The 27,176-nt window shown below is 39.5% G+C and overlaps 3 protein-coding genes and 1 long non-coding RNA gene across 5 annotated transcripts; 3 read left to right on the plus strand and 1 right to left on the minus strand.

The window, feature by feature from the left end:
- Window positions 1-655: 655 nt before the first annotated feature.
- On the plus strand, window positions 656-2,353 carry LOC114270791 (metalloendoproteinase 4-MMP). The gene is made up of 2 exons (XM_028212377.2): window positions 656-1,631; window positions 1,717-2,353. Exons 1-2 carry the CDS (start codon window positions 1,077-1,079, stop codon window positions 2,245-2,247), a joined length of 1,086 nt encoding a protein of 361 aa, XP_028068178.2. The 5' UTR covers window positions 656-1,076; the 3' UTR covers window positions 2,248-2,353.
- Window positions 2,354-2,714: 361 nt separating this feature from the next.
- Window positions 2,715-4,414, plus strand: LOC145802966 (uncharacterized). Its single transcript, XR_014344863.1, has 2 exons — window positions 2,715-3,237; window positions 3,385-4,414. It is a non-coding gene; the product is annotated as an uncharacterized LOC145802966 (long non-coding RNA).
- A 722-nt stretch (window positions 4,415-5,136) lies between these two features.
- Window positions 5,137-9,379, plus strand: LOC114270799 (uncharacterized). 2 transcript variants are annotated; one of them, XR_003632051.2, is made up of 4 exons: window positions 5,137-5,439; window positions 5,553-5,730; window positions 7,788-7,867; window positions 9,030-9,365. XR_003632051.2 is itself a non-coding variant. In XM_028212452.2 (3 exons), exons 1-3 carry the CDS (start codon window positions 5,261-5,263, stop codon window positions 9,053-9,055), a joined length of 324 nt encoding a protein of 107 aa, XP_028068253.2. In that variant the 5' UTR covers window positions 5,137-5,260; the 3' UTR covers window positions 9,056-9,379. The 2 variants fall into 2 exon arrangements, 1 of the variants encoding a protein (XP_028068253.2); XM_028212452.2 differs by lacking the exon at window positions 7,788-7,867 and having other exon boundaries at window positions 5,553-5,671; window positions 9,030-9,379.
- Window positions 9,380-10,419: 1,040 nt separating this feature from the next.
- On the minus strand, window positions 10,420-12,993 carry LOC114270848 (Pentatricopeptide repeat (PPR) superfamily protein). The gene has a single exon (XM_028212477.2). The coding sequence runs from the start codon at window positions 12,827-12,829 to the stop codon at window positions 11,024-11,026; it is 1,806 nt and encodes a 601-aa protein (XP_028068278.2). The 5' UTR covers window positions 12,830-12,993; the 3' UTR covers window positions 10,420-11,023.
- Window positions 12,994-27,176: the final 14,183 nt, after the last annotated feature.

The following is a 27,176-nucleotide window of genomic DNA, read 5'->3' on the forward strand; positions in this document are numbered from 1 at the left end:
ATTTTTTTGTGTGGTTGTTAACAAGTGTTTTAAGAAGACTTATTAATCCAAATTAAATAAAAAAGAAGAAGAAGAAGAAGTAGAAGAAGAACACTATTAATAAGCTTGAAATAATATACATTTTTTATCTACTCTTCAGACCTCGTTTGAAATTTGACTTTTTTAATAAATTTTTAATTGAGGATAAAAATATGAATAACTGCTGTGTATGATTTGACTTATTAAGAATTTTTTAACCAAAAATCTAAATTGTCAAATGCCTTGCACAAAAAATTATTTAGAGGTCCAAGAGCATCGCCTGACAACACTTCTCATCAATCACCAAACATCATACCTTCTGCTATTTTTCATGACCACCCAACACAGAAGCGTAAGTTGTTCTTTCCACCAATCACAATATTTTTAAGACACCACATAAAAAGTATGTCCCAAACCATCAAATAACTTCTCCACGCACAAAGGCTCTGTTTGACAAGTTGGTTAGGATTAAATTAGCTCACTAAAAGATAAAATAAGTTAAAAAATTAATAATACAAAATATTATATTTAAATTATAATTATTTTACTTTTTCTCCCACAAAATTATAAAAAATAAAAATTTATTTCAAATGAAATATTTTTAGTCATACTAATACAATAAAAAAAAATAAACTAAACAAGTTTTTTTCAAACGAAGGCAAAGTAACAAAATCAACAAAGAAAAGAAAAGTAAGTAGACATGTAAACCTGAAGACCTCCAAAATTAGTCTTTAAACAAAATCTAGTAAAATTAAAGAGGAGAGAGAGAGAGCCAGTGGTTCACCCACCATTGCACCATAAAAGTCAGAATCTGATTTGAGAAGGCGCACACCAAAGAATCTTCCCAACTTTCCCTTCATTTCTTGTGTATCCATCTTATCTTTAACTATGTTTCCCACAAAAACACACCTTATATATCATTGCAACATATATGTATCTATATATATTTGTACAGCAGACTAGTCTTCAAATTTTCTTTAGTCCTAATAAATCTTTCTCCACCCCTCCAAAACCCCCAAAAGGCTCAAATCCCAAAATAACTACCACCACACCATACCATGTTTCTATTTTTCTTTTATGACTCTTTTACCCCCCTCTTCTTCTTCTTCTCCCTCCTCTTCCTCCTTTCCCTCCCTCCTGGTTTTCCCGCCAGACCAATACCAGACCCTGTAACCGAATTAACCGCCACCCAATACGACACGTGGCTCAACTTCACCCGATTTGTCGACGCCAGCAAGGGCTGCCACGTCACCGGCATGTCGGAGCTGAAGAAGTACTTCCAGCGGTTTGGGTACCTCGACCCGATCCCCGAAACAAACTTCACCGATTCCTTCGATGATCGCTTCGAAAACGCCGTCCTTTCGTACCAGAAGAACCTCGGACTCGCCGTCACGGGAAAACTCGACTCCGACACCGTGACCCAGATCATCTCCCCTCGGTGCGGCATCTCCGACGACAAGTCGCGGGCGCTGCACGTGACACGTCACTACGCGTACTTCGAAGGCAAACCGAGGTGGGTCCGACCGTCTACTCCGATGAACTTATCGTACGCCTTCTCGCCGGACTACACAATCGATTATTTATCTCAATCCGATATAGATTCGGTTTTTCAGGTACAAAACTTGAATACAACAGTGATATCATCGTCCAATCATTTTTAGTATTACCGTTACATTGAATTTTTACTCGGTTTTTTAGAGGGCGTTTTCGCGGTGGTCCGCGGTGATTCCGGTGAACTTCACGCCGGCGGAGGATTATTGGACGGCGGATATTAAAATTGGGTTTTATCACGGCGATCACGGCGACGGAGAGCCGTTCGATGGGGTGTTGGGAATCCTGGCCCACGCTTTCTCGCCGGAAAACGGGAGGTTCCACCTGGACGCGGCGGAGACGTGGGCCGTTGATTTTGGGTCGCAAAAATCAAAGGTGGCCGTTGATTTGGAATCGGTGGCGACCCATGAGATCGGGCATGTACTCGGGTTAGCCCACACGCCTGTTAAAGAAGCGGTTATGTACCCGAGTTTGAGTCCGAGGACGAAGAAGGTGGACCTTAAGCTGGATGATGTGGAAGGGGTCCAGGCTTTGTACGGGTCAAACCCAAATTTCAAGTTTAGCTCTTTGTTGGAGTCAGACACGTCTTCAAGTTGGGCCGTCAGAGTGGAAACAATCTCGTATATGTGGGCCATATATTGGGTCATGATAGTTTTGGCATTGACCATGTGTGCGTGATTCATACATTTTTTCCTTCTTTTTTAAAATCTTTTTTTGTTTTAATTTTTGTTCACATACATTGTATACATTTACACTCAAAAGGAAGTAAAGAAATTCTTTTCAACTTGCAATGCCATTAAACAATTGTTCATATATTTGCAACAGTTTTGTTTTTTGTTTTTAATTGGCCTTTCATTTTCTTCTTTTTGATTATTCACTCAAAATTGGAAATTGTTGCTATGGTGATTGGGAAACTCTTCTAATAAAACAAATAGTTCTACTAAGATTTGTGATATGCAGGTTCTCAATCGATCTGTTTATTTTTGAGATAGACCATTACGTGGATCATTTATACATAAGACACATGAATTAGATTATTCTCTAAATTTGTAAATTAGATCTATCTAAAAAATATTAATAGGTATGATCCAGATAAAAAGAATGATTGTTTTAAGATGACAAAAGAGATATATAGAAACAAATATAATGAGGGGATTCTACCAAACAAAGGCTCGAGTGAAATTTTTTTTTGCGCAAACTCTTCATTTTAGTTATATTTGTACTTAGCCATCAAGATTGATTGGCATATTTTTTCCCCTACATGGGGCAAGTTCTTACCCATCACAATTATAGACCATAAAAAAATAAAAATTGAAAAAAAGAGAGGAGAAATTACAAAAAATCCCCTAGGATTTAGCGTGTTTTTCACATTAAACTCCAACATTTTAATTTTAACAATTTAAATCCTAAATTTTTAACCGTATCTTAATGTTGACCCTCCATCTGTTTCCGTTTGTTTGTATTAACTTTTTACAATTATTTGATACACGTGTCACTTTTTGATTCATCCATAATTATTATAATTATTTTATTTCTAAATTACTTTTTTATTTTTATTTTTATCAGCTCTCTATCTCTCTCTCTCTCTAGATCTCTTCAAAATCAATCCAAAAGGTTATCAACCACAATCGAGGTCTCATCTAACACAAACCCCGTCTGCACCAAAGGGTAAATCTTCTTTTCTAAGCATCTTCTTCAATCTCTCTCTCTCTCTCTCTCTCTCACATATTCACACACATATATATAGATACAGCTGTGATGTTTGTATATAAATATTTTTTTATATAAATAAGGGTTTTGGAAATCTGTGTGTAGTGTGAATGGCTGGAGGTGGCGCAGCTGCGAAGGCAAGCTTCGGCGTTCGCATCGTCGTCGCCAGCGAACGCGGCACCGGCAAATTGAGCTTGATTATCACCGCAGCCGCCATCATTCTTAGATTTTTTGACGCCACAACTGTCGAAACCACTCACCGACCTCCCCTCACATAACTCAGATCCTCATTTCAACCTCATCCCACCCATCCTCGTTGGAGCCCTCACCATCGCCTGTCCCTTCTTTCTCGCCATTCTCTACAGGAAACTCTCCCGGAAACGCACAGCTCTAGTAGATCAGAAGCCCACTTTCCGTTTTACCTACCCCCTCCTCTGCCCCGTCACCTCATCTTTCTCCGTTGCCAACCGCCTCGACCAAGGTGGGTTCAGGTCAGTTTACACACACACACATATATATATATAATGTGTGTGTATGTATTGGATATAAATGGATTTGCAGAGAGAGAGAGAGAGAGAGAAAGTATAAGAACGAATCAAATAAGTGAGAGACAAAGTGAGCTGAGAGAAAAAATAAATAATTTATAAATAAAATAATTATAATAATTATAGACGAATCAAAAGGTAATACGTGTATCAAATAAGTGTAAAAAATTAACAGAAATAAACAGAAACAAACAGAGGGTCAACATTGGGACATAGTTAAAAATTCCGGGGTTAAATTGTTAAAATTAAAATGTTGGGATTTAATGTAAAAAACACGCTAAACTCTGGAAAAAAAAAATTTGCTGTAATTTTTCCAAAAAATTATAAATCAATAACCTCTTCATAAAATATTTATAAATTCACACAAAAATTTATAATTTTAGTTATTAAAATTAATAAAATTTATCATTAATTTACATTTAAAAAAAAATGCACTAAAGTGTAATTTTTTAAAATAAAATCCATATTAATTCCTAGGTTTATTTCGTACTTAAAAATTGACTATTAAAATGGCCAATTTATAATAAAGTCTCATTTGACAACTCAATATTTTAGTCTAAAAGTAAAAAAATTATTAAAAAAATTAAAAAGCTAACAACCTATATAAAGAAGTCAAAAATATTATTTTCTTTATACTTTTTGTATATCTTTTCATAAAAAATCAAAAAATTATTCTAAACACATTAATTTTTTTATCTCATATTTTAACAAAAAAAATTTAAAAATTAAACGAAGCCTAATATTAATAATAAATAAATAAATAAAAGAGACTTGAGCAAGGCTACATAGGAGTGTAAAAATGGGCGTGGCTTGAAGCCTGCCTACGCCCTGGGGTGAACCCAACTTGTTTAGGTTCGGGCCCATGGGCTTGGGTTTGGGTTTGGATTTGGGTCATCAATTTAAAACTTAGCTCGGCCCGATCCGTGGCCCAGTCTATCTGCCTGCTTAAGGCCCACTCAAGGCCTAGCCCACCTGAGAACCTGTATCTTTTTTAATAAAAAAATAATAAAATTTTAGTAAAAAAAATTAAAAAGAAAAAAAAAAGAGAAAAAGTCAGGCCCGCCCAAGGCCCGAATATCCTTGGGCTTGAGCCTGGACTTGGGCCTAATTTTTTTAACTCTTCAACCATCCCGAATTTTGGTAGGAGTCCGCGAGACCCGACCATGTCGGGCCAGGGCCTGAATCGAGCCGGACCAGATTTATACCCTTAATTGCACATTAACCAATTACAAGGCGTTTGTGTCACCCGACTGTGACACTGCGAGCGTGACAGGCAAACTCCATTAGAAAAAAGAGCTGCTTTGCTTTTGCTAAAACCCTAAAAAGAGCTGCTTTGCTTTGTTCTCATTTTCATTTGAATCTTAAAAAAAAAAAAAACCCTAAACCGCCAATTTGGTGTTCTTGGAAACTCGGAAGCTTCTTTTTCTGGTCTTGAAATGGCTTCAAAATGCAACAGATTGATCAACAGAACATCCATATCTTCCCTCAAATCCGCCATTAAATCGAATCTCCGAACACCTTCTTCAGCTTCCATTGACAGACCTCCAACTTCGTCAACAAGGCTCCCTCTCCCATCCAGATCCACTTCCTCTCCATTCCGCCGATTCTCCTCCAGGTCACTCCATTCATTCATACACTTTTATATATATGTATATATTTTGATGTTTTTGATTTGTGATAATTGTGATTGTTACTACTGATTTGTGGTTCGTTGTGGTGAATAAATAGAACTCTGGCAGAGGTTGGGTGCGTGGAGTCTTTGTTGCCTCTACATAGTAGGGTTGCGGCAGCTAGGATGACATCGCACTTGAGCTCAACTTCCAGGAATAGCAGAGCACTTTCACAGGGTACACTCTGCCGTACCTCTCCCGACCTCTAATGTACATTTTTGTTATTTTACTATGATGTGAGTAGCTCTGCTCTGCTTTGCTTCTCCATTTACCAAACATCATTCATCAACTGTTGTTGTTCCCCTAATTTTGTTCAATTTGCCATTTACAGTCTTTTTGGATTGTGTGATTTGGAGAGAAAAACAAAAGAAACAGATTTCTCAATCACTTGTTTGGATTACTAAAGAGGATGAGATATATGAGGAGAAATGAAATGGAGAGAAATCGATTTCTTTTTTTAATCACTCGAAAATTGGAGAGATTAGGAGCGAAAAGAAATAATGGTATCCAATCCAGCTTAACCAAACGAAAGGGGGAGAAATCCTAATCTTTTCTCTCCTAACTTAACAAATCGTTTCTTTTATTTTTCTCTCCTAGGTATCTGTTGGTAAAAATTTAGTTTAAGCCTAATCGACAATAATTTGATCGACAAACTTAAACCAATCTTTAAGTAAATACAAATAAAAATCAAGCTTTGTGATTGAGTTTTATGCCTTCAACAGATTAAGGACTTCCTTGGAGGTAATTAGGTAAAGAAAAGATGGAACAAAACAAAATATGTATTAATTTGAATGAATTGTCACTTGTCACTAGTTACAAGAACGTAAACAAGAACAAAAAATCGAAGAACAAAAAATTGAAGAAATACTGTAATCGACAGAAAGAAGAGAAGTGGGGGTTGGAAAAAGCTACCAGTTTAAACTACTCCTAGAATGCTAAGTTAAGCTACTCCTAGATAGACTCTTTGCGAGTATTCTTGATGATTGAGATCATCTTTTTTCATTCTTCAAGTCCTTCTTTTATACTTGCTTGGTCACTTCATGTCGTAACTATCAACCCATGATTTTCCTTGATCTTTGCTCCATTCAACCATATACCGTATCTTCATAGGAACTACTTGCAGATTTTGTGCTTTGACTTGATATTAATCCCCCCGATTTTAACATATGGTTTCTAATTGATTTCAACAAATATCTTTATTGGCTTTATTTAATCTTTTCAAGCCATATCATCATCTCTTCCATGCCACGTTACTAGCATACTTGTCATGCCATGTCAGCATACCTATCGACAGAAATAATAAAAACAAATGTGGTTAAAGTTATTCTTTGAAAATAGTTTATAATTTCAATCGACAAACCATAATCGAGCTTGGCCCTATCTAATAGACCACAATCGATAGAAAAATAAAATGTGGTACAAACAGTATCCAAACATAGTGGTAATGTCTCTGCACAAACAGAATTTTTAACCATAAAAAAGAGAAAAAGAGGATTTTTTTTATTAAACAAAAACAAATTAAATTGTATTACAGACAAAGGGATACAAGTGGCAATTCATAGTTCTACAAAGACAAAAAAAAAACCACAAATTTGTTGGACAAATTTTGCTGTGTTGTTTTCCAAAAGAAGGAATAGAAAATGAAAGTCCTCTCTTTGAAGATTATGAATCAGGGTGTCTTGGCTGCAAGGTCAAACGTGTTGATGTTTCTGGCAAAAGTCTTCTCTTTTGTTCAATCTAATAAGTCGTGATACTCTCATTGCACTCTTGTAATCCCTTTCACATATGAGCCCCTGTGCCCTGATTTATATATATATATATATATGTCCAATTTTGTTATACACAAACTTCATGTGCACATCTGCGCTTAAAATAATAGACTGTGCATATATGTATTATGTACATATGAATGTGTGCGTGTGCATGTGTGTGTGTGTGTGTGTGTGAGAGAGAGAGAGAGAGAGAGAGAGAGAGAGAGAGGGGGGGGGGGGGCGAGACAGTTTGCCAATAATCTGAGTGTGATTTGGGTCGTAGTTTCATCCATTCTATTGTGGATTGTCCAATTTTACACTCAGTCATTATTTTATTGACCTTTTCTGGTTTGATTTTGCTTTAATCTCTGTAATAGAACCTGATAATTTCTTTTCTGGATAAATGAAGGTTGAAGTTAGAAACATATGACGCTCCTAAGTTTTGTCCAATCTTTTGGACAACCTCCATTGTGAACAAATTGGGAATGTTCTTGGAGAAATGACGTGATCGGGTTTCTGACTGGCATATTTGGTTCCTGCAGGCACATGAATTTCCATGCTTGAAAGAAATATCTGGGATTTCACAAGACCTGTCAATTATGATTCTGTGCCTCATTACCAAGTATGAATGTTCTGTTAACAGTTTAAAACCATTAAATTATGTATTGGGTAGATTTAGGGTGTGGGGGAGTTGACATACTTCGAGAGTTTAAACGATTTGCACATTGTATTGATTGCATATATCCTCTCAATTTTTCCTGAAGTAACTGCCAGTCCTTTAAATCTAAGACCTGTGAATCTCTTTTCTTTGGTGGAAGTAATTTTGTCTGTCTTGCAAGTGTACTTTTAATTATTCCATTATGTGATTCATGTTGTTCAATCATGGTACTGTTTAGGTTTGCCTTTTTGATTTTTAGTGCTTGGTTGGACCTCCAATTTTTCTGCATATTAACCTCAATTTCATATATTAGCGATAGACATATTTCTTGCATGATGATGTTATAAGCATTTATTCTTTGGATGTATTTTTTCTGTTCTGTATGGATTACAAAGGAAGTGTATCCATATACTTCCCTAAATTTAGGATTCTTGTAACCCAAGAGAAAGGTTAGGGCCAGAACCCCATACCAAAATTTTAGCTTTGTGTATTCTGAGAGAGTGTGTGGGTGGGTTTTTGAGGAGGAATAACAGGTTATATTCATGAAGCATTGAGAGGCTTGTTTTTGCCGTACATTAAATGTCATTATGTGACAGATACTATGTGTTTGGGTCTACAGTTTATGCTTGTGGCGTCACTGCCATTATTTATCTTGATCTGTACTGAAAGAGCTGGGTCTGAAGAAAGAAATTATCGGACAACCAAAACCAGATTTATGAACATCTGTTTTAGTTTGAATGTGATGCATTGAGAGATCATGTATAGTTAATATGAATGCCATTAGTAACAAAGCCTGCTCCTTTTCCAGATGAATTTGATGGAACGTGAGACATTGTGCCATTTCTGGAGGTGGGCTCTGTCATCTTTGCTCTTAGTTGGAAGGATTTCCACAGAACTCAATAGATCACATGTCCTGTCATACATCATTTATAGAATAGATATGTAGCGATTTGTATAATCTTCTGGAAGCAAAATCATTTGAATGCTAATGAAGTGGGGGTTGGGTTTAACTTCATTTTTTCTTTCATATTTTTGGGTGTCCAGAAGTCTTATTAATAACCATCATGCATCAGGTTGGTTTACATTATTGGTTTTTGATACAAGTTTTGTTTGTTTGGTGAATTAGAGCTTGGTGAGTCTGTTCCAAGGTGACTGTTAGCAGAGACGGTTGCTATGAGAAAAAAGTTGTCTTCACATGATTGGAAAAAGCAAGGTTTTGTAATTCATCCTGACAAATTCTCATCCATTTTGGAGAACTGCTTGAATTTTACATAGCTGAAAAACTAATTCTGATCATGCACAACTCCGATGGACGTGTTACGTGAAAAATAAGTACGAAGAACTAGCCTTTATTATTTTTATATGTTATTTAATTGGTTGTGAAGTGTTGACGTCCAAATTGTTCTAAATTCTGAGTTGCTTAATCACTTATTGCCCTTTGGAGTGGTCTCTTTTATTTCTCGCCAAGAACCCGCAGTTTTGTTCCAAATGGTTGATGTTTAATGTTAATTGTTGGTTAAATGAGAGCATATCTAATGGGTTATTATTAATTTCAATTGGATGAAGAAAGAATTCAAATGCAGTTGTCATTTGAATTTTCAAATTTTGATAGTTTGTCAAATTTTAGCAGGAGTTTTCTCTCTTTTGATGGGAATTTCAAATGTCATTTGCATTCCATTTTTTGTGAAGAAATTGTAAAAATAGTAGTAATGTAGCATGCTATTTTGACTACTCAGCATTAGAGATGCCCTAAAATTGCATTGTGAAATTTAGGCTATGTTTGGTAGAGCTTTGTAAAATTAATTATATCCCTTAGTTTGAGTGCGGTGTTTGGTGAGAGCTTTCAAAAATTGATTTTACATCCACGGTTGAAAACACATCTACCTGGTCATTCTTTTGGAAGGCCGGCAGGTTAACCGGAACAATGTTCGTTTTTTTTTTTTTGGCACTTATTATTTTTATATTTTAAATAAAAAATATTTTTTGAATTTTTTAAAAAAATTTTATGATCTTTGAATAGAATTTTAAATTATATATTTAGTTATGAGTTGTAAATTTTTAAATTAAATATCATAGGTCATATTAAAATTTTCAAATTTTATTTAAAACACTTTTCAAAACTTATAACCAAATAAATTTTTTACACTTAAAGTATAAGTATAAAATTCACAAATTTAAAATATAATTCTATTCTCAAATCAGAATTTTAAAACTCAACATTACCTTAAATTTTGACATGTGCCAAAAATGTTAAATATTTTCGGTAATTCTACTCACACAGTGCAAATGTCATAATTTGACATTAGCATTGATATAAGAGCATAAAATTTGCCTAAAATTTCATACAAAATAATATGTGTATATGGCGCCTCAAAGTGGACCTTTCAATTTAAATTAAAACATTATGAAAATGAGTTTTATTTACAAAAATGACGTTGTCACATCATTTTTGTAAGATTTTTTTAAAATTTTTTTAGTGGTGTGAATAAAGTTATCATTTTGACATAATCATCATATTGTTAATTTTTACCATCTCCAAAGAAAGTTCGTTATATTCATACATAAAAGTGAGCCAAAATTGTAACGATAAAGCAACACATGGAAAATTGCTTTCTTTGGACTCTTGATTACAAAAAGGTTACGGGAAAAGTATAAGTGCACATATCTTCCACAGATTTACTTCATGAAACAAGTTCAAATGATGGGTTCGTGTCCTCCGCATGCCATGTCTTGTTTTTTTTAAGCAATTGCGTGTTTATATCCGTGCTTCTTATCCTGTAAGGCAATTTCACTGTGAAGTACCTAATTCAAAAATAGCTCCACATGATCTACTGTCACAAAATCAGCAGATAATCCAAGGCATCACAACAAAGCACCAATAGCTGTCATCACTCCCATTGCTTCAACAGGCACCATTGCTTTTCAATTTCACCAAACCATTTATCACACGATAGTCACATGGTCATAACAAATCGAAGGGAACTAGATTCTCTTGTCAGGCTAGCAGTTTTGTCAAATTCAAACCTTGCACGGGAGGACAAGATCAGCAATTCAGCCACCATCAAAATTTCAGGTTTTTCACAGAAAAATTCCTGCTTACCAATTAGATTATCAATCCCATCACAACATGGATAAAGTTGTTACCACATTATCTATCTCAATCCAGCTACAACCAACTTCTTTCCTTACACTTCTCCGCCTCATCAGCTCTCTAACCACGCTCACCTCGCTCCATTTCCCATAAGATGCATAAATGTTGGACAACATAACATAAACAAACTCCTTATTCCCCTCCAACTCAATCACCTTAGCAGCGGCTAACTCTGCAACTTTTAGATCCCCACAAGTTCCAGAAGCACCGAGCAAAGCCCTCCAGACCAAGCCACATGATCTGAACCCTAGGTCACATATCATCCTCTCTGCCCTCCACACCTCTCCCCATTTTCCCATTAACCTAATCATTGAAGCACAGTGCTCAGGCGTGGCATCAATCCCATAATCCTTGATCATTGAGTCAAAGTACTGATTTGCAACCTGTAATGGCGTTTGATTATGCCAACATGCTGATAAGACATTAAGAAAGGTGATGCCATCAGGGTTCAAATCTTTCACCATTTTCAACTGTTCATAGAGCTTTATAACCTTGATTGAATTGCCATTGTGAGCAAAGCAGGATATCATTGCATTCCATGTTACCAAATTCCTTTTGGGTAAAGACTTAAAAATTGATTCGGCATTCTCTACCTGTCCACATTTGGAGTACATATCAATTAGCGCACTCCCAACAACAACAGATGTATCCAAACCACACTTTATCGTGCAACAATGGATCAAAATCCCCCATGTAAGAGCTGAGATACTTGCAATGCCGCTTAATATGCTGGAAAATGTGAACTGATCCATTTCTATATCATTCGAGTGCATATTACTGAAGAAGTCCAGGGCTTCGCGTGCTTGATCCCGGTTCACATACCCTGTTATTATTGAATTCCACGAAGATGAATTTGGGTTCGGCATATTTGATAAAATCCCAGTGGCATCATCCATGTTCCCAAACTGTGCAATTCCGTTGATTAATTCATTATATGAAATTATATCAGGATTCGGCATCTGATGAAAAAAACTGACTGCTTGTTCAAGTTTTCGGTTCCTAGCACTTGCTGCGATAATTGAATTCCAAGAAATGATATCCTTATCAGTAATCTCGTTGAATACCCAGATCGCCTCTTTAACATACCCACATTTTCCATACATGTCAATCAAGCAATTTGCAACAAAAACACTAAATTCCACACCAACTTTCACAATCTTGGAGTGAATTGATTTCCCCAATTGTGAAAACCTTAGTTGCCCACAAGCAGCTAAAGTGGCCGTAAATGAGAATGAATCAGCACAAATCTCAGACCTATCCAACTTAACAAACACACTCAACGCCTTCGACAACAGCCCAGAATGCACATACCCAGAAATCAAAGAATTCCAAGAAACTACACTTGGATGAGGAATTTCAACAAACACTTTATGGGCATCATTCAAAGACTCAAATTTCAGATAGAAATTGATGAGGGAAGTGGAGACAAACACATTGGTGACAAACCCAGATCGAAGGACGTAGCAATGAAGCTGTAGGCCATAAGAATGGCAACCAATTTTTGCGCATGTTCGGAACAGGTGGACCAGAGCATGGCCATTAGGCTTGGCACCAGAGTTGAGCATTTGAGAGGACTCAACCATTGCCATCTCTGAGTTTGTGGCATTTTGGGCGAGAAATGAAATGAGATTGGTCCATGATTTGAAGTCATTTCCTCGGGGAGACTGAGAATCACTGCTAGTGCTAATGAAGTTTGATAGTAGGAGATGATAATGGGGATTCTTTTGCGTCTCTTGTAGGTAATTCTTGATTCCTTTGAAGAGAGATCTGGGCATAGCTTTGCAAACTAATGTGTGTTTGGTACAGAATAAGTAGCTATTTCAAAATATGTGCCAAACTATTTGATGTATTTTTACTCATAATTTATTAGATAAAAATAATTTAAATAAGTTAATTATGTAAAAATTTGGGGCACAAGTGCTTTAATTTCTATTTTTTAATTATTAATTTTTAACTTATAACAAGTTACACTAGACCAACCTATTATGCCACAAGATTCATTTGTATGTATTATGAGTATGATGCCCAACCCTACTTAGAAAACCATAGGGCATAGCTCATTAGCCTATGTTTCTGTTTGGGAAGATGGTCTTGGCATTGCATTCTTAATTTAATTAAATATACTAACAAAAATAAACATATAAGAGTAATTGGTCTATAAAGTGAGCATTTATATTAGTTTCTATCATACAAGTCTTTTACTTATATAAAAATTAATTATAGAATTGGATATAATCATTTTATATGAGTGTGAGACTCACAAAAAAAAAATAGAACTCAATAGAGTTGTGTCTAATTCTGTTATCGATTTTTGTGATCTAAAACTTTTTCAATTAATAATGATAATTCACTCTATATATAAATTTATAGAAACCCATATGTTTATATAAATTTCATGTTCCATTAAAGAAAATTATTACTATTACTGTAACAACTCAAAATTTTAATTATTCTTTAATTTTGTATTAGTATTATTTAATTACAAATGAAAAAAAATATAATAATTCTATATGTAATTTTGTAATTAGGGTAAAATATAATTTTACAACATAATATAAATATTATAAAGTTTGAGGCCAAAGTATAATTTGTAAAAGTGCAATTTGCCAGCTTGAATTTGTTCAAGACATTGCATAACATGCAAATAGCAAGGCATTTGTTGAAGACATTTTTGTTCAAAGCCAGATGTCTCATATATAGCATGCAAATATTTGCATATATATATATATATATATCTATCTATCTATCTATCTATCTATCTATCTATCTATATTATTATAAAGTGAACACTCTTTATGGTGTCTTGAAACCTTTATTTTTTATGCTGCCACGTGTCTACATTTTTATTTGAAATTAAAAAAAAAATTAGATAGATGAAAAGAAGAGATTTGAACCTTAGACTTATGTCAAATGAATAAGATTCTTACCACTTTACTAACACACAATATATGATAAATGTCTTATTTTATTTTTATTTATTTAAATTACACACGCATCGCGTGTGGCAACCGCTAGTATATATATATAGGCATAAGTTTAGTATGCAGAGGAGAAGAAATGGAGAAATGAAGAGTGGAAGAGAAAAGAAATGGAGAAAGCGGAGTGGGAGAGCGAGGGTTCGCAGTCAATTGGTTCAATTTGTATCCGGTTTTCATAAATTTTGGAAAGAATTTAGAACTGTATTTCGATACATAAGTGAGTTGTATTATATTTTGAGTTGTCATAAATTGTTTTATGTAAATTATGATTTGCAATGTATGTGATTGTTTCAAATATATTATTTATTGAACTTTATTTGAGTGAAAAAGAAATTCGTAGATATAACTGTTTATGAACCTATTTGTGTAAGAACAAAAATTTATGGAAAAACTGTTTATTAAATATGATTTTGATAATAATTTGATAATTAGTAATACGAGTAAATATTTGTGTAATTACCATCACACATGTCCCATGCCTTGATAATAACCATTGTGGTGACCTTATGTTTGTTGCTTCGATAACTGTGTGGAATTATATGCTACACTATGTGAGAACTACTCTTAGAATCCGTACAATCCACTCCTTGAGTCTATACATTTGTTTAGTCATAGACCAATTGAGCCTTTGATGTGCGCTATCACTTAGATAACTATTTGTGGGGATGTATTTTCTGAATACCAACACGTGGCATGGTGACGCCGACGTGTCAGCCGAGGTGCCACGTGTCGAGGAAGTTATGCCGAGGTGATCTCGGCAAGGCCGAGGTTATCTCCGAAGATATCGGAATCCGAGATAAGCGGATAAAGGACAAGAGTCCTAGATTGGGAGAAGACTTCAGTTTGGGTAAAGATGAGACTCTTAGAGAGTTTATCCTAATCTTACTGGGAATCTAAGATTAACAGTAATCCTGAGTCCATAGAAGTTTGGCTTCTATTAGGACTAGGTTTATGTTGGCTATAAAAGAGAGACACTCCCATGGGTCTAAGATACGCAGTTTTATACTCAAGCTTGTGAGTTTAGCACTTGATTATCTTTGAGAGATATACTGACTTGATTGTCGGAGTGACCCCGGGTGGAAGAGCCACCGCCGGAGCCTTTTCTTTCTGTTACAGGTTTGTTGAAGCCATCTATTCTGCCGGTGCTCTCCAGCTGATTACTAGGCGGGCGGTGTGGTCAGAAAATTACCCACACAATTTGGCGCCGTCTGTGGGAATCTTAGAAGAATAGATGGGCCAGTGACGGACAGAGGGAAAACATTGGGGGCGACACTCCTGCTAGGAGTAGCAGACTAATTGATCTTGACGTTGAAGGAAACAACCACAACACAGAAACTCATGGCCAGGGCCACAGAGAGAAAGACGTCGGCCAGGAGAATGACGCTTCAGACCAAAGCAAGTACTATAACGAAGATAACCTTCAGATATGGAGAGATAGGTGCCTACGGAGGGATGAGGAAGTAAAAGACTTGGCAAACAAGTTGGCGGACCTACAGTCGGTCGTCAACTTCATGATGCAAAATAATGTCATGTAGCCACCATACCCGCTGCAGGACACACCGATGCCAGCAACCAATGCCCAGAAGGGAGGAAGAAGAACAATCCCCGAAGCCTCTCAGCACACCAGGAGTGGAAGGCACTCTCACCGACCTTCCAGGGAAGTCGGACGAGAGGAGCCGAGGCAAGAAGAGTCCCGAAGGACACATCGCATGAAAGATCCAGGGCCCAAAGAACATCGGCATATTCAAGGGCAAGCACTCTGCTTTGACACAACCCATGGAGAAAGATCGAAACGGGCCCACCACGAGGCCGAAAGTAGTGTGCCAAAAAGATTGAAGTCCAGAGATAGCCGAGCTCCAGGTAGGAGTAAAGAAGACTTGAGGGATTACCTCAAAAGGAGGCAGCAGAATGTTGAAGCCGAGGTGACTTCTCCAGTTAAGCCGAGAACAACATTCTCGGTGGAACTAGACAAATTTGAAGCACCAAAGAGATTCAGTATGCCGAGGTTCCAAATTTATGATGGTAAGTCAGATCCCAACTTTCATGTTGGACTATACCTGAACTCAATGGCATTATACAGTGGGAACGAGCCGTTGCTCTGCAAAGTATTTCCCTCATCCTTTGGGAAAATTGCATCCGATTGGTTCCATAAACTACCGAAATGAAGCGTAAAGACATGGGAAGGCCTGGCCGAGATGTTTGTGGCCAGGTTTGTAATGAACAAACTACAGCCCTTGAGGGTCGATGCCCTGATGGCTTTAAGAATCACCAAGGAAGAAGGCCTTAGGGCCTACGCGAAAAGGTACTACGAGGTGTTCAATCGAATACCCGAATGCAACCAAGAAGTGGTGGTCTTGTCTTTCAAGAACGGCCTGAAAGATGACTGCCCACTACGGAAGTCTTTGGCGAAAACATTGCCAAAAAGCATGGAGGAACTCATGGCAAGAATCGAGAAGTACGCCAGAGCCGAGGAAGATACGTCGGGAAACAAAGAGATGAAGCAGGAGAAAGGAAACGGCTCGCCGAAGCGAGGCCGAGGTACCAACGGGCCGACCAAACAAGAAACAGAATTGAAGGGTAAACAGGCAGTGACGACGGTGTTCCGAATCCCTATCCATAAAGTCCTGGATCAAATACGAAATCAACCCTATTTCAGGGCACCGGCAAGAGCACCAGGGGAATTTATGAAAAGAAACGTTGGTAGGCGCTGTGCTTACCACAATAAAGAAGGACACCCAACTCAGGGTTGCAGAGCCTTAAAAGCACACTTAGAAGACCTAGTAAGGCAAGGCCATTTGAGGGACCTTGTTGATGAGGCCAGGACAAGAGAAGAGCAGGCAAGATTGCCTCAAGCACCTGCAGCTCCGCCTCCCCCAGCACAACAACCACAGGCAGGAGGACCACGGGTGGTTAATGTCATTCACTCAAAGGTGAACGAAAACAACATTCGGGGAGAAACCCAAAGAGTAAAACACCTGCAGCACGTGAACCAGGTCGGACACAAAAGACCTCGGCCTGAAGAATGCCAAGGACCGATGATAACTTTCACTGAAGCCGACTTAGAGATGGTCCAGCATCCGCATAATGATGCCTTGGTAGTATCCCTCCAGGTTGGGGAGTGCCAAGTAAAACGCATCCTAATAGATCAAGGCAGCTCTTGTGACATCATGTACGTCAGATGTTACAAGGAGCTGGGCCTTCATCCTGACGACTTGGAACAATCCAGCAACCCTATAGTCGGCTTCAATGGAACGCCGACATGGCCACTGGGCGCAGCAAGCGTGGAAGTACAAGCTGGTACTAAAAAGATCAAGACAGAATTTATGGTAATTGACACACCCCCGCCATATAACATCATCCTGGGAAGGCCATGGTTGCATGCAATGGGGGCAGTTCCCTCAACGTTGCATCAACTATTGCGGTTCCCAACAGAACATAGGATTGAAGAAGTCAGAGGGGATCAACTACAGGCAAAAAATTGCTCCTTGACAGCAATGAAGTCTACCTGCTGTGTGCGAGAGCCAAAGAAGGCAGAAATTGAAGATGAGGACGTGGAAGTCCTAGAAGACGTCGGCAAAGAATCAGCCGAGAAGAGCGAAGAGGCACTAAAGAAAATCCTCGTCCAGGATGGGGATGAAGAACGGTTCTTTTTTCTCGGCTCAGGCTTAGCCGAAGAAGAGGAGAAAGAGTTGGAAAATTTTCTAAGAACCAACATTGAGGTTTTCGCCTGGACACCTTACGAAATGCCTGGCATTGACCTCGAGGTCACGTGCCACAGACTGAATGTCGACAGATCGACAAAACCTGTGATTCAACGAGCCAGAAGACTGACGTTGATGCACGTCGATGCAGTAGAGGAAACAGTAGATAGACTTCTGGAGGCCAGGGCCATCCGAGAAGTTCACTACCCAACATGGTTGTCCAACACAGTAGTGTTAAAGAAGAAGAACGGCAAATGGAGGGTTTGTGTAAACTTTACCAGCCTCAACATAGCCTGCCCCAAAGACAGCTTTCCTCTGTCCAAGATTGACCAACTCGTAGATGCTATTTCAGGGCATGAAAGGATGAGTTTTCTGGATGCATACAGGGGGTACCACCAGATTGCCATGTACGCTCCAGACGAGGAGAAGACTGCGTTCATTACCCCTAAAGGCCTGTACTGTTACAAGGTAATGCCTTTTGGGTTGAAAAACGCAGGAGCAACTTACCAAAGGTTAGTAACAAAGATGTTCAAGCACCTGATTGGAAAAACGGTAGAAGTCTACATCGATGACATGGTCGTGAAGACCAAGGAGTCTAAGGGTCATCTTACCGACCTAAAAGAGGTCTTTGATATACTCAAAACATACCGGCTCCGACTCAACGCATCAAAGTGCGCGTTTGGAGTTGGATCAGGTAAGTTTTTAGGGTATCTGGTAACAAGAAAGGGCATTGAGGCCAGCCCAGACCAAATCAAGGCCATTCTAGAGCTGCAGAGCCCGACGTCAGCAAAACAGGTTCAGATGCTTACTAGAAGGGCCACAGCCCTAAACAGATTCATCAGCAGAAGCTCAGATAAGTGCAGACTCTTCTTCAACTTGATGAAAAGAGCCACAGACTTTCTGTGGACAGAAGAATGCGAAGCCGCTTTGACCGACCTGAAGAAGTACTTGACCACAACTTCGGTTCTTTCCAATCCAGAACCAGGGGAAAAACTGTTTTTGTACTTGGCAGTTTCAGAACACGCAGTCACTGCAGTACTAATCCAAGAAGAAAAAGGGGAGCAAAAGGCTGTTTACTATGTGAGCAAAACCTTGGCTGATGCAGAAACAAGGTATCTACCACTGGAGAAATTAATGCTAGCCTTAGTGATAGCTTCAAAGAAGTTGAACCATTACTTTCAGGCGCATAAGATTGTGGTCCTAACAGAGCACCCACTAAAGTCCTTACTGCAACAAGGAGACTTAACAGGAAGAATAACAAAATGGGCAGTTGCCTTGGGCCAGTATGACCTGGAGTTCAGACCCAGAACAGCAATAAAGGGCCAAGTTTGGCCGACTTCGTGGCAGAATTCACGCCTGAAACCATCGAATGTCGGGCTCCGTTGAGCTAGGATGAGCATTGTCCCAGCAAGCAAGGAGAATCCCAGCCAAAGGCAAAAGTGCAAATGAAGGAAAAACTCAGACCTTGCAGCATCTACATCGGCGACTCCTTCAGACTATTTGTCGATAGAAGCTCAAACCGAGAAGGAGCAGGGGCAGGAGTACTGCTGATATCTCCAGATGGAGAAATAATAGAATAGTCCATCCGTTTAGGGTTCAAGGCCTCAAACAATGAAGGGGAATACGAAGCATTAATTGCAGGGCTAAAACTGGCAGCAGCAGCAGAAGCAGATGAGGTAATTATTTTTTGTGATTCACAACTTATTGTTAACCAGTCAACAGGAGAATTTGCAGCTAGAGACGAAAGGATGTCAGCATATGCAAAAGAGGTCATCAGATTGGCAGTCCTATTTCAGAGCTGTCGACTACTCCAAGTTAGTTGAGATGACAACACCCACGCCGACACGTTGGCTAACCTGGCAAGTTCAATGCAGACTGGAAAAACAAGGACAATTATGATCGACTATATGTCAGGCCCGAGCATAGAACCACAGAGCACAGAGCAAGAAGTAATGTGCGTGGACTTGGGACCAAGCTGGATGGATGCAATCGTTGCATTCCTAAAAGAGGAAAAACTGCCAGAAGACCATAAGGAAGCACATAAAATCAGATTGAAGTTGGCCAGATTCAGTCTGACAGCAGAGGGCCATCTCTACAGAAGGTCCTTCACTGGACCCCTTTTAAGGTGCGTACACTCTTTGCAGGTTGAAGATTTTCTATACGAGATTCATGAAGGGATTTGTGGAAGCCACGCTAGGGGCAGATCATTAGCCCACAGGGCCATTACCCAGGGGTATTGGTAGCCTTACATGCAAAAGGATGCTGAAGCACACGTAAAGAAGTGTGAACAATACCAAAGGTTTGCACCTTTGATATATCAGCCAGCTGCTGACCTGAACCCAGTATCCAGCCCTTGGTCGTTTGCCCAATGGGGCATGGATCTTATTGGGCAACTTCCTCAGGCAACTGGGCAGAGAAAATACTTACTGGTAGCAACAGATTACTTTACGAAGTGGATAGAGGCAGAACCTCTTGCCAAAATCCGGGATGTGGACGTTAAGAACTTTATGTGGAGAAACATCATCACCAGATTTGGGATTCCAAGAGCAATAGTTGCCGACAACGGAACACAGTTTGACAGTAAACTCATCAAGAACTTTTGTGCGAAATTCAAGATCAAGAATTACTTTTCAACACCAAGTTTTCCCCAAAGCAATGGGCAAGCAGAAGCATCTAACAAAGTAATTTTGGATGGAATAAAGAAGAGGCTGCAGGCAGCAAAAGGAAAGTGGGTAGACGAGTTGCCCAAAGTACTTTGGGCATATCGAACTACGCCGAGAAGATCAACAGGGGAATCCCCCTTTGCCATGGCTTATGGCACTGAAGCAGTCATCCCATTGGAGATCGGCATCCTAGGGATCAGAACCGAGGGAGTAGAGAATAGCACCAATGACATACTCTTAGCCCGAGATCTGGATCTTTTGGAAGAACGAAGAGAGAAAGCTGTAATACAGCTCGCAGTATACCAGCAACAGCTTGCTAGAGCTTACAACAAGAAGGTCAATCCAAGAGATTTTCAGGCCGGCGACCTAGTCCTGAGAAAAGTCGTCGGCAACAAGAAAGATCTCAGAGAGGGCAAGCTTGGCCCAAACTGGGAAGGACCCTACAGAATTACTTCGGTATTAGGCAATGGAGCTTATCGGCTTGAAGATAACGAGGGCAAAACACTGCCAAGACCTTGGAACACTTGTAATTTGAAATTCTTCTATCATTAAATGTGCAGAATTTTTGGCCGATGTCATCAATAAAATCTTTTCCCTTTTTCTTTAAAACACATACGATTGATAAAGTTACATATTAGTGTTTTTGGAGACATGAATAATGAGAACCCAAGTAGAACTCAGGTTCACATTGGGGGCAGAGAGAAGACAGAGACTATTTCTTAATTCACTTGTTGAAATTGTAGCAATTTACAAGTTGGAGTTAAGCTGATTCCTTATCTTCACTTGTTGAAATTTGTAGCAATTTACAAGTCGAAGTTAAGCTGAGATTATTCCTTAATTTACTTGTTGAAATTTGTAGCAATTTACAAGTTGGAGTTAAGCTGATTCCTTATCTTCACTTGTTGAAATTTATAGCAATTTACAAGTCGAAGTTAAGCCGAGATTATTCCTTAATTCACTTGTTGAAATTTGTAGCAATTTACAAGTTGAAGTTAAGCCGAGATTATTCCTTAATTCACTTGTTGAAATTTGTAGCAATTTACAAGTTGAAGTTAAGCTGATTCCTTATCTTCACTTGTTGAAATTTGTAGCAATTTACAAGTTGAAGTTAAGCTGAGATGGTTCCTTATCTTCACTTGTTGAAATTTGTAGCAATTTACAAGTTGAAGTGAAGCCGAGGTTATAGTTTGCATACTTATAGCAATCTACAGGTTGGTCCAACCAAGGAAGATGCTTAACACTTGTTGAAATTTGCAAGATAATGTTAAGCCGACATGTGGTCATCTGTTGAAATTTGTAGCAATTTGCAGGTTGAAGTAAAAGCTAAGTATATTGTTTAAACACTTGTTGAAATTTGTAGCAATTTACAAGTAGATCATTGTTATAACTTGAGAAAAATTTACAGTATATGTTAACACTTGTTGAAATTTGTAGGAATTTACAAGTAGGTTAGACCGAGATCATTGTTTAAATACTTGTTGAAACTTGAGACAAAGTTTGCAAAAGTTAAACATTGAATAGCATATGTTTTACACTTGTTGAAATTTATGAAAAGTTTGCAGGTCAGTATCTTGCCGAAGTAAAGCTTGTAGTTATTATACCCGAGATATGTAACCCCGAGAAGATTGCACAAAGGTGGCAAGATATGAAAATATTCCAAGTATAGAACCATAAAGCAAATCAAGAGAAATTAAAAGATTGAAGCATCCATAGAAAAACAGTTGCAGTTGTATACAAAAGAAGGCACTACGGCCTACCAGAAGTAAATTGCTTCGAAGTAACAAAGAAAGGGACATCAGCCATAAAAGGAAGCTTACATTGTCCAGAAAACAAAACAAAGTACAAGGGTGCAAAAGAAAAGACATGAAAGTTAAGACTTTTCAACATCAACATCTGGCTGGATCTCAACCTTAGAAGTTTCCTAAAGAGATACCTTGGCTTCCTTATCTGCAGCAATTTCCGCATCAATCTCGGCAAGGGTTTCGTCAATACTCTTGTTGACCTGAGGAACGTTGGACGAACCCTGCTCCAGGGTAGCTTCCTTGGCAACTGCATCACCATCATCATCTTGAGTCAGGTCCAAGACCTGCTCATTCAGAGAAGGAGACTTAGCCCCAACGGCCTCCCTGGATTTCCTTACCAAAACTTCAGCCTCATCCTCGTCCTCACCTCCATCTTCTTCCTCAGATTCAGAAGCATCCTCAAGTTGACTTGGAGGTGGAGGTGGCGGGAAGGGAAAAGGGATAGCATCGGCATTGCGGAAAGGTGAATCGGCAGGAAGATCAAGTTTCTTTATCAGGGACATCCAACCAAGGGAGAAGCCCCTGTTGCATGCCTGCCTGACCTGAAGTTTGTATTCTTCAGTAACGTCAGCCATACCCTGGGCGTACGCCTTTTCGTCAGCTTCCTTAATTTCAGCATCCTTGGTGGCCAGGGCCTCCTCCAGTTTCTTTTCGGCTTGGGCCTTTCTGTAGACGTCCCCCGAACGCCCCGGGAGGAACGAGGTCCCCCGTTTCATTCGACATTGGGCTCACTACAGTTCAGGACTCTCAAATTGTCACAGTTCTAAGTCTGAACCAAAGAGTCCAAATCCGGCAAATCGTTTTGAGAAAACAGATTTTTTTTGAAAGAATTGCCAAACATGGACTGCTTTGCCAGATACAGAGTCGCCACCTAAATATTTTATTTTGGGGGAAATTTAGGAAACCCTGACTCGTTGCCTAAGGCCACGTGTCCGTCATCACCAAAGTTGCCTCGGCTCGGGAACTTGCGTACGATTGGGGAAGGTCACTTCGTGAGCACCCCCGCTCGTCCGATCAAAGATCGGCCTCTACCAACCATGATATCTATTTTTGAAAAACATTGTATGTTCTTATTCCGGTTATTAGCCTAGATTTACTATGTGATGTGCACAACATACAAGTATAGACTGGATCGCCTGAATTGTAACAAAACATTTCATGTTTGTTTGTTTGAAAATGGTTTGATGGTGCTACCCGCAAGTAGGCTAAGACGTGGATTTGCCACCCTCAAGTGGGCTTAGAAAACATGATTTTGCCACTATCTAGTGGGCTTAAAACACACATTTGATGAATTGTTCCAATTCAAATAACCCAATCTTCACCCACAGGCATTCAGGCAGTTATATCACATAAGCATATAGCCTCATGGTAAGCATGCTATTCATGGCAGTCACTCACACGCATGCAAGGATGCTAAAGCATGAAAACTTACCGAGTACTCCAAGCCAAAACAGAAGCTGATTAGAAATCCATGCATGATCCTAATTATACGGAAATGCCTAATGCAACACATGCAAAAATGCAACTATAGCAGGCTCGGCTATTCTAAACATGGCATATGAAATGCTACAGCTAACATGTATTCAACTTGGAATTGAAAATACAATGCAGTTAGTATGATGCGCCGAGCCCGGTGTATGCAAAACAGATGAATGAATGCAAATATGCTATCATACTGTATGCTAATTGAAATATGCCCTAATCTAACCATCATAAGCTGGTAAATAAAAGGGAGAAAGACGTGGGGTTGGAAGACATACATCACACACACGCACACTTATTACAACATTGCCCTCGCGCAGAGGGTCCGAATAAATAATATACAGTCCCAAATAAATAGTATAGTCCAAATAAATAATACAGTCCAAATATGTACAGAATCCGAATTAAATAACAAGTTTAACTAGGAAAGAATTAAATTGGCATGCAAGCCAGGGACTGCCTCGACTCTGCTTCGGATGATGAATGATGCATGCTCGGGTTGCCTTGTGCGGAGATCCACTGCGATGCCCCAATTAGCCTCTGTTTGCGATTGATGCCGGAATGCTGTGCAAGGCCTTTGAAAGGCTACTGATTCTTGATTTGCTGCAACAGAGAGCAGGAAAAGGGCATGGCAATGTATTTTCACAAATGTATGTATGCCTCGATCCTCGTGCCTGTAACAAGCCCGCGGGGGACCTCGCTACAGCTCGGACTCGACTTTTGTAGTCACGGTTCTAAATCTGAACCAAAGAGTCCAAATCCGGCAAATCGTTTTAAGAAAACAGATTTTTGAAAGAAGTGCCAAACATGGACTGCTTTGCCAGATACAGAGTCGCCACCTAAATATTTTATTTTGGGAAATTTAGGAAACCCTGACTCGGTGCCAAAAGGCCACGTGTCCGTCATCACCAAAGTTGCCTCGGCTTGGGAACTTGGGTACGATTGGGGAAGGTCACTTCGTGAGCACCCCCGCTCGCCCGGTCATAGACCGGCCTCTACTAACCATGATATCAATTTTTGAAAACATTGTGTGTCCTTATTCTGGTTATTAGCCTAGGTTACTATGTGATGCACACAGCATATAAGTATAGACTGGGTCGTCCGAATTGGAACAAAACATTTCATGCTTATTTATTTGAAAGATGGTTTGCTACTCGCAAGTAGGCTTAAAATACAGATTTTGCCACCCTCGGGTGGGCTTAGAAAAGATGATTTTGCCACTATCAAGTGGGCTTAAAACTCACAGTCAATGATTTGTTCCAATTTAAACAACCCAACCTTCACCCACAGGCATTCAGGCAGTTATATCAGATAAGCACATAGCCTCATGGTAAGCATGCTATCATAGCAGTCACTCACACGCATGCAAGGTTGCTAAAGCATAAAGCTTACCGAGTACTCCAAGCCAAAATAGAAACTTCATTAGAAATCATGCATGAATCCTAAGTATACAAAAATGCCTAATGCAACACATGCAAAATGCAACTATAGCAGGCTCGGCTATTCTAAGATGGTATATGAAATGCTACAACTATCATGTATTCAATTTGGAATTGAAAGTACAATGCAGTTAGTATGATGCGCCGAGCCCGGTGCATGCAATACAGATGAATGAATGCAAACATGCTGTCATACTGTATGCTAATTTAAATATGCCCTAATCTAACCAACATAAGCGGGTAAATAAAAGGGAGAAAGACGTGGGGTTGGAAGACATACATCCCACTCACGCACACTTATTACAGTTGTGCCCTCACTCGGAGGGTCCGAATAAATATACAGTCCCAATATTACAGTCCCGAATAAAATAAAAAAAAATATTACAGTCCAAATATTACAAAATCCTAATTAATTAATTAACTAAGAAAGCAAATAAAACTGGCGTGCAAGCCAGGGACTGCTTCGCTTCTGATGGATGATGCATGTTCGGATTGTCTTGCGCGGAAATTCACCGGAATGCCCCAATTAGCCTCTGTTTACACCTGTTCTTGAAATGCGTGCCAGGCCCCGAAAGGTTGCTGATTCTTCGTCTTGCTGCAACAGAGAGCAGGAAAGGGGCATAGCAATATATTTGCACAGATATATGCATGTCTCGATCCTCGTGTCACCAATCACGCATACCGAGGCATGATGGCAGAGGAGTCGAAATGCACAACTCAATATAGGATGAATGCACATGAAACTACAGCTAAAACCTAACTCCATCATGGATAATCCGGAGTGTCGGCGACTGGGGAATTGAGACACATTCCGTCACTCGGAGTACGAAATGTACCTCGTTTCCCGTGCCCCGGCTAACTCCTATTCCGGACACGATGCAATATGCATGATATGCATGAAATGCAACTAAAATGCAATCCTAATATACACAATGCTATGAAAATGAGGTGCCTCGAAATACGTGCACACGGGCACACAAACCGAGAAAATGACAGAATGTAATCTAAGATACAACCTAGTATGTATTATGCTATGAAAATGAGGTGCCTCGAAATGCGTGCACACGGGCACACAAACTGAGGCAATGGTATGTGTCTCGAAATACGTGCACGCGGGCACGCAAACCGAGGTAGTGATATGTGTCTCGAAATACATGCACGCGGGCACGCAAACCGAGGCAATGATATGTGTCTCGAAATACGTGCACGCGGGCACGCAAACCGAGGCAATGATATGTGTCTCGAAATATGTGCACGCGGGCACGCAAACCGAGGCAATGACATGTGTCTCGAAATACGTGCACGCGGGCACGCAAACCGAGGCAATGATATGTGTCTCGAAATAAGTGCACGCGGGCACGCAAACCGAGGCAATGACATGTGTCACGAAATACGTGCACGCGGGCACGCAAACCGAGGCAATGATATGTGTCTCGAAATACGTGCACGCAGGCACGCAAACCGAGGCAATGACATGTGTCTCGAAATACGTGCGCGCGGGCACGCAAATCGAGGCAATGATAAGATGCAATGAAATGGCATGAAAATGACAAATGGGCTTATACCAACATGAGTGAGCCTCAGCCACACTCACGTAGGATGCCGTCGGGTAAAAACGGGGTGCCTCGAAATGCGTGCACACTGGCACGCAAACCGAGGCGATGACGGGATGCGATGTAATGACATGAAAATGACAAATGGGCTTATACCAACATGAGTGAGCCTCAGCCACACTCACATAGGATGCCGTCGGATAAAAATGGAGTGCCTCGAAATGCGTGCACACGGGCACGCAAACCGAGGCGATGACAAAATATGATGAAATGACATGAAAATGACAAATGGGCTTATACCAACATGAATGAGCCTCAGCCACACTCACATAGGATGCTGTCGGATAAAAATGGAGTGCCTCGAAATGCGTGCACACGGGCACGCAAACCGAGGCGATGACAAAATATGATGAAATGACATGGAAATGACATGCAATCATTCTAATGGAATTTCAGCACTGAAATGTGGGGGAAAACAGCCCCGAAATGAGGCGAAAACACACC

The sequence above is a fragment of the Camellia sinensis genome, chromosome 11 (genome assembly GCF_055761805.1).
Source record: "Camellia sinensis isolate YWXY chromosome 11, ASM5576180v1, whole genome shotgun sequence".
Classification (NCBI taxonomy): Eukaryota; Viridiplantae; Streptophyta; class Magnoliopsida; order Ericales; family Theaceae; genus Camellia; species Camellia sinensis.

Coding starts and splice junctions, on each gene's coding strand:
- LOC114270791 (XM_028212377.2), top strand. CDS start 1,077: ATGTTTCTATTTTTCTTTTATGACTCTTTTACCCCCCTCTTCTTCTTC. Junction 1,632..1,716: donor ATATAGATTCGGTTTTTCAG/GTACAAAACTTG, acceptor TCGGTTTTTTAG/AGGGCGTTTTCGCGGTGGTC.
- LOC114270799 (XM_028212452.2), top strand. CDS start 5,261: ATGGCTTCAAAATGCAACAGATTGATCAACAGAACATCCATATCTTCC. Junction 5,440..5,552: donor TTCCGCCGATTCTCCTCCAG/GTCACTCCATTC, acceptor GTGAATAAATAG/AACTCTGGCAGAGGTTGGGT. Junction 5,672..9,029: donor TAGCAGAGCACTTTCACAGG/GTACACTCTGCC, acceptor TTGGTGAATTAG/AGCTTGGTGAGTCTGTTCCA.
- LOC114270848 (XM_028212477.2), bottom strand. CDS start 12,829: ATGCCCAGATCTCTCTTCAAAGGAATCAAGAATTACCTACAAGAGACG.